Here is a 12142-nt window from a genome sequence, read left to right as displayed (position 1 = left end):
ATTGTCTGTGTATATATATTCTATATACCTTTAATGAGAAATAAAGGCTGACACGTCGGTGACTAACGTTCATGCACTTCTCGCTATAATGCTATACCTCAGAAAGTAGTCTATTGTTATTTTATTTCATGATGTAGCACGCACTGTATTTTTTTATAACTACCAAAATGCTCTCACTTTACCATACGACATCTAATCAGATCGAGTACAGTACATATCTAGAACTGATACTCTTCGACATCACTACTGTCTCTAGCGCGCACGAGGCTCGCTGCGCATGAATCTTGCTTCTGCCTGAGGGATTTCTCTGGGAATACCTGAGAAATGCTGCATCTGCTTTTATAAGACCACAGAAGAGATTTTATTCCTCATTCAGGACACAGAATGAATCCACGCGTCATTTTGGCTTCTCTTAATTTGTTTGTCACCACTGGTTTTATTCCAGGTGAGTCTATTTGTCATATTTATATGTCGACTATAGATTAGTTTCAACAAAATTTAAAATTACTTACATTTATTGATAGAACTGACATTAGTGTTGTATGCTCTTTATATCGGCTATATGTGTTTCTGTGTATTATTGTTTTATTGCATTGCATTTTGGCCCCAGAGTTTATTTTTAATATGTTGTTAATATTAAGTTTTATATGTTTTGATATTATACAAATAAATATACTACATGTGATAAAGATGAAGATTCTAAATTAAGCATCAATTTACACATGAACATTATTCTAAGATGGACATGCCCCCCCTCTAATCTGAAACATCTGTGGATTCAACCCTAACAACAACAGCAGTGAACAGATGGCAACGCTAATCTTACTATTTGTGTTGTGTTCTCATCACCCTGATAAAATAATTATAATACCATAGAGGCATGTAGACAAAAGACAAAGACCAGCAGTCCCAGAAGTACAAAGAATTTATTTAATTCCCTTTGGAATTTTTTTTTTTTTATTTATTTTTTTTTTTTTTAATGCAGCAATGGAGCTCCTGTGAGTGGTTTGTGTATGGGTGACTGAATTTATGAAGGATTTGTAATTTACATACGGGACACTGAGCAGTTTTTCTCACTCAGGAAACATTTTTACTTTTCTTTCTTTCTTTTGTTTTTGTTAAAGAAAAACATAAATGAATGTAGTATTAAATTTAATATCTTAAAAGTTTATTTTTATCTGTGGCAGCTAACAAAATAGTCATATATGACCCACAGAATTTTTGTGCATTTTTACATTTTGTCTAAACAAGCACCAGTGATTTTTGATTACAAGAATTTGATTCTTTCTCTGCACACTTGCTCAGTTCATGCTGCAGGACAGCAGCGCTGCCAGCTAGATCCCACACATCCTTTTCACACCACATCCTCCATTTTTATCTTTCATTAGAGTGCTATTTTGTCTGGCACTTGGAGTGAATTGATTCGCTGGTGAAAGCGCTGACCACACTCATCCTAAGGGAACAGGAGAAGGTAATTGAGTAAACATGCTTGTTCACTAGAGTTCCCCTGCTGCACTCAGTGTGGCCGTAGTTCAGCTAAATATATGAGTTGCAGTTTGAAAGGTTATTGTAGCTCTTCTGTTTCTGGCACTTGCTGATAAAGTCCGTTAGCAGCACTCTCATTCATCCTAACTGAGGCGTCAGGCTGCCATGAACTGGCACCAAAATCAGATAGACAGAGTTTACCATACAGAATTTATAACTCTACAACTACAGTTTAGAGTTTCTTCATCTGAACAGACTTTTATCTTGAGAAATGTATCATTACATCACTTTCTCACTGACTGATCCACTGCAGTAAAAGGGTAAAAGTTGAACTATTCTTTTAACATCCAGCTGATTACTAATTTAAAAAAAAAGGACAAGTGAAGGCTGCTCATGCTGGATTGCACTTGCACTTTTATATCCTGAATAATTTTATGGGAAAAATAATTGTTTTTGTTGTTGTTGTAGTTGTTTTTTTTTTTTTTTTTTTTTTTTTTTTTTTACAAAGAATGAAAATGTGATTAGAGTTTATTGTAGCAAACGGTTTTCTCTGTAAGTCTTTTGCTTTGGCAAATTATGTTATTCTTGTTTGTTTGCCCTCCACTCAAATCCAATTGTCATAAATAATGAGGGAATTTGAGAAATCAGAACAGGGAATATCTTCGCTTTCTTCTACATCAAACAAAGATAAAGTAGTAAAATAGTTCTATTTATTCTATTCTGTTTATTTAGGAATTATTACACTCCATAGAGTGCTGCAGGTCTGATGGACTTCTTGCAGTAGAACAATGAGCAAATGCCTCAATGTACTCAAATTATTTTTCATTAGCCTCGAATTCTCACCAGCATATTCCATCACAAACCACCATGCTCATTAAAAGGACATGAGAATAGTTTTTCACATTTCATATACTGATGACACTCAACTCTACCTTTCATTCGATCATGATGATCAGACGATAGCTGTTCAAATCTTAGCATGTCTAACAGACATTTCTTGTTGGATAAAGAACCATCACCTTCAACTTAACCTTGCCAAGACAGAACTACTTGTGGTTTCAGCCAACCCAAGAGGTGCATCAACCATTACACCTTCCAGAACAGCCAGGAACCTTGGAGTTGTGATTGATAATCAATTAAATTTCACAGACCACACTGGCTACCAGTGTTGGGGGTAACGCATTACAAGTAACGCAAGTTACGTAATAATAATAATATTACTTTTTTCAAGTAACTAGTAAAGTAACGCATTACTTTTGAATTTCTAAGAAAATATACTTTTACTTTTTACGGTCCTTTTTTAAATAAGTAACGCCAGTTACTTTTTCCCCCTTTATTGATTGACAAGTCTCCTGTCGGGAAATTGGGAGTAAACATGATGTTACTGTATTTTAGACTAAATGTGAACATGCATTAATTCATCTCACTCACAAAAAACAGATTCAGTATTCCTCAAAATTAATAAAAACAGTGTAATGCAAACTCAGAATATGACGCAACCCTGCAAAAATTAAATATGTTAAATAAAACAAATATCCTTTATGTATTTCATCCCATTATATTAACCAGTGTCTTTGCTGCTGACCTTCGATGATGCAGTTTAGCCATACTAATAAGCAAAAATTACTTTAGATAAACTAACATTTTTTTTTATACCTTAAGAGTGATCTCCTGCATAAATGTACTTTTCTTTCAGCCTGAGGTGAATTCATTTCACTTTTGGTGTAAAAGGGCTTTTACTTTAGAATTGTTTTATATTTAAAAACAAAGAAGCAAGTCCTGCCCAGATTTAAAAAGTAACGCAAAAGTAATGTATCGCATTACTTTCCATAAAAAGTAACTAAGTAACGTAATTAGTTACTTTTTCAGGGAGTAATGCAAAATTGTAATGCATTACTTTTAAAAGTAACTTTCCCCAACACTGCTGGCTACCAAGAGCTGTCTGCATAAAATTCAAGACATTGATATTTGCCTACAAAACAACCACCTAAATTCACTAATTCAGACTTATGTGCCCTTCAGAAGCTTGCGTTCTGCAAGTGAATGGTGCATTGTAGTGCCATCCAAAAGGCACAAAATCACTTTTACCTTACCTGTTCCCTGCTGGTGGAATAACCTACCCAACCCGATCCAAGCAGCTTCATGAGGCGGCTAAAAACATATTTTCCACCTTCACTTTACTCCATCAATAGAACTCTCGGTTCTATTTCTATTTTATCTACTTGTTTTCTTATTATTTATTTTTTCAACCTATCTTGATCAAACCACTGCTGCACAATTCTCTGGACTCTCTAGATAAATAATTAAGGAAAAAAAAGTTGAATTTTATCCTCTGGGTAGCTATAGCGGGGTCATTTAGAAAAAAAGTGGGGCTAATTATACTCAAAAGCCTCAAAATCTTAAAGGCAAACTCAAAGCTTCATGAAACTTGGTGCGCACATGCATCAGTTGATTCAGATGAAGTTTAATGGAAATTGGACAATATGTCAATCAAGAAAAACAAGCAATAAAACACAACATGTCAGTGGTAAACTACCTCAAATTGCAGACCATGTTGATATATTCACACAAATACTACATCTTCGTATCATATTATAAATCTCCTCATTCTGAACAACTTTGCCTTTAAGACCACTGCTGTCAATCAAATTGTAAATATTCAAGATGATTTAAAAAGGTTACTTTTGTGAACTAGTCCTTGAAAAAAAAAACAACAACAACAACAAAAACAAACAAAAAAACTGCAGTACAATTCTCTGGGCCCTCTAGGTCCATAATTATCCTAAAAATATTGAACTTTACATTTTGGTAAGCTACAACATGGTCATTTTTAAAGGGCCATACCCAAAGGCCTATAAATCCTAAACGAAAGCTCAAAACTTCATGAAACTTCATTTTCCTCTTCCTTTTCGACAGTCTGTTTGTGTGCCCAGGGGAGATATGCATTCAAGCTGCTGAATGATTTATTTGTAAATTACACCAATGCATTGAGGCCTGTGGAGGACACGGACAACATCATTAACGTCACCTTGCAGATCACTCTCTCCCAGATCATTGACATGGTAATGACTCACAGTCAATCACATATTCTTTCTTAGTCTCACTCTGGTGATTTTTGGGCTCAATTTGCTGCTTTGTCCTTTTAAATTGTCTTGAATATGGAAGGCAAGACAAGGCAACATATCACCATATACTCCCCAGCTGATTAATTACAGTGCATTAACAGTTGCTTTCCTTGTAAAAACAAAAAAAATATTCAGTCATTCATCAAGTCAATATGTTTCTTAAACCTTGAATACATGTGGGTGTACACATCTTAAACACATGTACACATGCTACATGTACACATGCTATTGGTCAAAACAATTTTTTTTTTTTTAACTTTTAACTAATGTCTTCAGTTTCTAAATCATGAACATGAACAAAACTTAGACATATAGTGCAACATATTAATTAAAAAAAACTTGACATAACATTAATTAAAAGGTTTGATTATCTTTTTTTTTTTTATTTAGAAAGTTACAGATCTTGACACATTATGATCTACAGTCCTCTCTATGATATTATTTTATGTTTTCATCTTTTAACAGGCATCAACAAAAATATTAAAATGTTTTGTAATTCATAAACCAAAATCATGTTCAGCATTCAACCATTGTATGTATTTTTTTGTAATTCCTGACAAAATTAATGTTACATCAATTAACATTTAAATTATTTTTAAATGATCAGTGATTTTGATGTTTATTTTGCTGACTGGAATATATGTATTAATATGGGTTACTAAATGCACCTTTTTTCCTAGGATGAAAGAAATCAGATCCTCACAACATACTTGTGGATTCGTCAGGTGTGGTTTGATGCCTACCTCACCTGGAATAAGACAGACTACGATGGGCTTGATACCATCCGTATACCTAGTAGTTATGTATGGAGACCCAATATTGTCCTATATAACAAGTAGGTCGGATTGGTATTGGGTTTCATCGATTCAGCCACGAACTGAATGTCATGTCCTGTCCATCAGTTTGTTGTTGCCAAGGACACAGACTGTGCATTCTCATCAACTGTTTGATCATGGGAGGGTTCAGTCAGTTTGCTCTTTCTTCTTCTCATAACAATGTTATCAATTATTTTATAGCAAACGTGTAATAAAACATAGATAAATTGACATGACTTTGTGACATGTGGTTGTCTTCATCAATCTAAATAGATATTCAGGATCAGAGTGGGCCAAATATAATAAAATTAACTATGACCTGTCACTCAGAAATGAAGATTTCTCGAAAACGTAGTCACCCTCCATTCAAAATGAATGAGTTTTTTTTTTCTTAGAACAGATTTGGAGAAATTTACCATTACATTGCTTGCTCACCAGTGGATCCTCTGCAGTAAATGGGTACGGACAGAATGAACGTTCAAACAGCTGATAAAAACATCACAATAATCCACAAGTAATTCACATGACTCAAAAACAGTCCATAACAGTTATAAACTAATTTATTAGTGGATTTAAGAGGACAATTATCATGAATCCTGTCCGGTCTGCCCACCACCAGAGGTCGCCTGTACATTTCACTAACATTTCACACCACACAGTCTGTTGCATCACACCCCGGACTACGTTTCCCATGACCCACTTCACTGATTGCCCTAACACCTGCATCCAATCAGACGCTCTATATAAGCCTCAGACTTCCCCTTGTTTCTTGCCGAGTATTGTGGTGTTTTGGTTCGTTGTATCCCGTTGAGTTCCCTAGTTCCCTGAGTTGAACTTTCTCGCCTGGTCATCTCGTTTTGTCTGTGTCGCCGCCTGCCTTTTGGACCTCTCGCTCGTTTATTGGAATACCCCTTTTCCTCTCCCCCTGGATTACATTCGCCGTTCATCGACCCTTGCCTGCTTCACTGACTACTCCCACGTCTTGCCTACAGTGTAGGTGCTTGCTATTGTCTGACCCTGCCTATTTTACGACCATGTCTCTGTTGATGTCCTTCAATAAAAGCTTGCGCGTGGATCCGCCTGCTTCACATCTCCCTCTCCACGTTACAGCAATAGGGGATAGAATTATCACTGGAGGAAGTGTTGTTATGGGTTATGGACTGGGGTTTTGGTTTTAAGGTTTAAAGTTAAAACAACTTAAAGGAGAAGTCCACTTCCAAAACAAAGATTCACATATAATGTACTCACTCCCTAGTCATTCAAGATGTTGATTTCTTTCTTTCTTCAGTCGTAAAGAAATTATGTTTTTTGAGGAAAACATTTTAGCATTTTTCTCCATATAATGGACTGGTATGGTGCCCTGATTTTAAACTTCTAAAATGCAGTTTAAATGCTGCTTCAAACGATCCCAAATCCGGTTGTAAATGATCCCAGCTGAGAAAAAAGGGTCTTATCTAGTATAACAATCAGCTATTTTCATAAAAAATAATACAATTTATATACTTTTTAATGTCTTGCTTTCTCTGCCTGGACTGTTTTTTCCGGTTCATGATAGGGTATGTCGAAAAACTCCTATTTCATGTTCTCCCTCAACTTCAAAATCGTCAGTGATGTAGGATGATTTTAAAATGATTTTTGAAGTTGAGGGAGAAAATACGATTGGAGTTTTTTTGACATACCCTAACTGTCTTGACCCAGAATACACAGAGTTCAAAGAGAGCAGGGCAAGATGAGCGTTTGAGAATAAAAAGTATTTAAATATTTGTATTTTTTTAATGAAAATAACTGATCGTTTCACTAGATAAGACCCTACTTCCCCGGCTGGGATCATTTACAACCACATTTGGGATGGTTTGAAGGCGCATTTAAACTGCATTTTGGAAGTTCAAAATCGGGGCACCGTATCAGCCCATTATATGGAGAAAAATTCTGAAATGTTTTCCTCAAAAAAAAAAAAAAGTATTTCTTTCATGAACATCTTGGATGACATTGGGGTAAGTACATTATATGTGAATCTTTGTATTAGAAATGGACTTCTCCTTATATGATGGATTTGTTTCTAACAAGCCACAGTTTTTCACTTTACACAACTTTATTTGATAGACTGAAGTCACGTGGATTACTTGTGCTAAATTTCTCCAAATTTGTTCCGATGAAGATACAAACTCATCTACCATATTTCTTGGATGTTCTTTAATGTTATGTATGAATAGTATTTATATTGTCCTGTTTGTCTTACATAATTCTTTATTTTTATAGCATATTGTGTATTTACTGTGGTTGTCTGCACTGCAAAAGTTATCTCTTAAATCAGTACATATATTTATATTTATACTGATATTTATATATATTTTTTCTTGTAAAAGTATGAAATATCCATAAATAAGATAAGTGTAACTTTATAATGTATGTTTGCAAAGACCACATCTTGAATTATTTTTTTATTAACATCCGTTTTTTTCTAACAAAATTTACTGCCATGAGAAAATGACAAAAGAAAAGAAAAGGAAAAAAAAAGAAAAGAAAAGAAATCGCCAATGGGGTATAAAAAAAACCTTTGTTTAAGATATATACTCTTAAAATGAGTCTAAAGCTAATATTGGGTGTATTTTATTACCTAAATTCCTTTTATTTGAATAATGTTTAGTTATTTTTACTGGAAACCAAGACAAAAATAGTATTATTAATATTATTATAAATTAATAATACTGATTAAGAATATGATTAAGAATAAGATTACTGATTAAGAATAAGATGATCAATGTTTGGTAAACCAGGTTATGAAATGCAGTATACTGGTGTATATTGGTTATACTGTATGTCAGGGATTTTATTGATTTTCACCATATGTCCTCCAGTGCAGATGACCAGTTCTCCAGCTCTATGGAGACCAATGTAGTGATCCACCATGATGGCCAGATTATGTGGGACCAGCCGGCAATAACCAAGAGCTCCTGCAAAGTGGATGTGTCTTATTTCGCTTTTGATGTCCAGCAGTGCCGCCTCACCTTTGGCTCTTGGACCCACAATGGCAACCAGATGGATCTCCATAATGCCCTGGACAGTGCTGATCTGGCTGACTTTGTGGAGAACGTAGAGTGGGAGGTTCAGGGAATGCCTGCTAAGAAGAACATTATTCTCTATGGCTGCTGCTCGGACCCCTATCCAGATATCACCTACACACTTCACTTGAAGAGAAGAGCTTCCTTTTATATCTTCAATCTGCTTATTCCCTGCATGATGATCTCCTTCTTAGCTCCACTGGGCTTCTACCTTCCAGCCGACTCTGGAGAGAAAGTATCTTTAGGGGTCACAGTTTTACTAGCCCTTACCGTCTTCCAGCTTCTGGTCGCTGAGACCATGCCTCCTTCAGAGAATGTGCCACTTATTGGTGAGAGTTTTTATTCTAACATAACTGTGATTTTATAATTATTAAGAAATGTATGATTAATTTTCAGAACAACACATAATTTACGTGTATTTTTCAGGTACTTTTCAGTGACTTTATCATATAGTACAAAAAAACTCTTAAATAAATAAATACATGATGCATTTAAGACATGCTTTCAAAGAATATGTCCTGAATTAAGTTGAATTAAGTGTAATTTCACAAAATTTAACAGGAGTGGTGGGGGTTGGTACTCCTGCCTTTAGCCAATAGATGGCAGTGTCTTCCCACATGCTTACACACACTTATACACACATCAAACACAAGATTTGGAACACTAAAAAATCCTCTAAAATTTAGTTTTTCATTAATTTGCTTAAGCTTGTTGCCAAATAATGTGTACCTTCATCACACTTTGTTCATTATAAACAAATATGTTTTCTGTGGAATTTGCTTTGCTTGAAAACAAACAAACAAATAAACAAACAAACAAAAAAACATGAAAATATTTAGTTTAGTTATGTTAGCTTTACATTATATACAATGTGACTTTTGGTCATCGAGATCTGGCAGCAAGATTACATTTTGCCGCTAGGGTGAGCAATTCGTAGACAGCTTTCTTGCATGTGGGGGCAGTCGTGGCCTCATGCTTAGAGAGTTGTAACCCAAAGGTTGCGGGTTTGAGTCTTGGTACCACCAGGGATTGTGGGGGGGAGTGAATGTACAGTGCTCTCTTCCACTCTCAATACCACGACTGTGGTGAGACCCTTGAGCAAGGAACCGAACCCCCAACTGCTCCCCCGGCAGCACAGCAAAAATGGCTGCCCACTGCTCCGGGTGTGTCTGCTTACCGCTGTGTGTGTGCACTTAGATGGGCGAAATGCAGAGTACAAATTCCAAGTATGAGTCACCATACTTGGCCACACGTCATGCCTTTTCCTTTTCCCTTCCATAAAATCATCCACAGGCCAACAAACCGGTGAGAACGAGTCATAGCAACAGAACAGATACCAAAGCTACTGTGGATCTGTGGAACCCATTCGCTCTACCAATTGCACTGCAGGAACATTAACTGAAACCAGTTTGATCTCAATTAACATCATATAATGGACAATTAGAACCATATTTTTCTATTACATCTTGTGTGCTCTGTGCCAGAGTGTCTTTGGCTTATTCAGCATAACACCCCCTTGGATTCCTTTGGTGTACAATTAAGCGGTTCACCAAAGAGAAAACACCCCCACCCACAAGGCCTGAAATAAATAATTGTCAGATTGTATGAGATGCAAATAACCTGCTGGAGCTTTAGAAGGAAAGCAATAAACAATGCGCCTGCCGTGGGTCAATAATTTTAATGAGCCTTCCTAATGAAACCGGGACCGCCTGCAATTGTGCTGTTTATTAGCAGATTTAACTCACTATTGGAGTTGTAGCCAAGTCAGTGTTTACCATTGAAATATTTTACAGAAGCTTTCCTCTTGAGGTCAAATAATCCATGATTCTCAAGTTACATGTACTTTAAACATCTATTCTTTGCTAATAGCTTTGGAATGAAGTCTGCTATCTATGTTCATCAGTCTCAATGTTTCCACAGGGAAATATTACATTGCCACAATGACAATGATTACAGCTTCTACAGCCTTGACCATCTTCATAATAAACATTCACCACTGTGGACCAGAGGCTCAACCTGTTCCTGCATGGGTGCGTCGGTTTATCCTGCACTACTTGGCTCGAATTTGCTTTGTCTATGATATGGGAGAGAGCTGCCTGTCTGTGCACACAGACAAACCTGTGCAGAAGGGAAGCAGCTTCACTTTAAATGGCCAGACTAGGGGCGAGGACTTTGCTATGAGGGTACGAGGCGTTTCAGCCGGTGAAGGGTGTTCACAGAAGATAAAGGATCAATTAAATGAAAATATCAGTCCAACCATATCACCACGGCAAGGAAAAGAATGCCATACTGGCTGGATAGTTGGTACCTGTGTGGGTACTGACCATGGAGAGGTTGCTGGAGCTACAGCAGAGAGAGTGAGTGAGAGCGAAGCACTTGGGAAAGAATCAGTCAAAAAGAGGGAGATACTTGATGAAAGTCAGTGTTTATTCCATCAGCAAAACATCCTGAAGAATATCGAGTACATCACTAACTTTTTTCACGAACAGAGAGCTACACAGAGACGAAATGGGGAGTGGCGGAAAGTCGCCAAAGTCATGGATCGCTTTTTTATGTGGATATTCTTCATCATGGTCTTCCTCATGAGTTTACTTATTATTGGGAAAGCTGTCTGAATGTTTGATGTGAAAGACGTCAAGGGCCTCATGCATAAACATCTGTACAGTTCTCATATATATATATATATATATATATATAAAAAGCATAATGATAAGTATAAAGTCTTCACAGTCTAGCATTTTGTTATTTGTTTATATTTGCATTTAAAGTCTCTGTAAGGCCTGTATTTTTTTTAGTGCAGGACGTTTGTTCTCGAGGCCCCTGGGTTGATCAGTCAGGTCACAAGTTGCAGGAAGTTTGGTTATGACATTAGACCCATTGTATGCCAAACTGGAAGAAAATCTAAATCTAAAGCAAATCTAAAAAATCTAAATTTAAAATATCTAAAGCAAAAATGAAATGTTTTATTGTGTTTGTTAAATAAGTAATTAAATTAAATATGTTAATTAATTTCTTACATTAATGTTAGGTAAATAATTTTTCAAAGTGTCAATAGTATCATGTACAACATTGTTTTTACTGACTGTACGGAAAATAAACCTCGAAAGCCAAAAGACAAGCAAACAGCCAACCAGGATTTTTATGACATGGATGCACTTAGATTGTTAAATGTCCTTACTAATACTGCTCTCAGTTGTTTAAAGCAGGAATATTACAGTATTAAACTTGACGTTTCCAATGTTAAAAATAATAGTAATAATAATAATTTAAAAAAAAAGTAGAGAGGAGATATTATGGTTAATATGATTTTGACTGTTAAGGCATGTGAACCATAAACTACTGCCTGATTTGTGTACATATGTAAATTTATGTAAATATATTATATATTATATAATATCTAAATGTAATTATAATATACAAATAGTATATATTTAAAGAAAGATATATATATATTATATATAATACTGTATGCACTGCTGTATGCACAATATTGCTAAATGCTTATGGTATTTAATTGTTTAGTAATGCTTAGCTAGTGTATTTGTGCCAGGCAGAGGATGATATTGAGATATCTGAATTAATCAAATGTTGTTTTTTATAAATCTGCAAAATAGAACCTAAATCCATCAAAATTCTCGGTAAAGAATCATATGAG

The 12142-nt window shown here is 35.6% G+C and overlaps 1 protein-coding gene across 1 annotated transcript; it reads left to right on the top strand.

Annotated features, from left to right (window-relative positions):
- Positions 1–324: 324 nt before the first annotated feature.
- LOC127152748 (neuronal acetylcholine receptor subunit alpha-10) lies at positions 325–11102 on the top strand. The gene is given in 5 exon segments (XM_051093589.1): positions 325–445; positions 4402–4547; positions 5291–5445; positions 8284–8816; positions 10408–11102. Coding segments are annotated over 5 exon segments (1650 nt in total).
- Positions 11103–12142: the final 1040 nt, after the last annotated feature.

Source organism: Labeo rohita, chromosome 21, assembly GCF_022985175.1.
Source record: "Labeo rohita strain BAU-BD-2019 chromosome 21, IGBB_LRoh.1.0, whole genome shotgun sequence".
In the NCBI taxonomy this organism is placed as follows: domain Eukaryota; kingdom Metazoa; phylum Chordata; class Actinopteri; order Cypriniformes; family Cyprinidae; genus Labeo; species Labeo rohita.
Note: the sequence above shows the minus strand (reverse complement) of the source record. Positions and strands in the feature narration are given on the sequence as shown.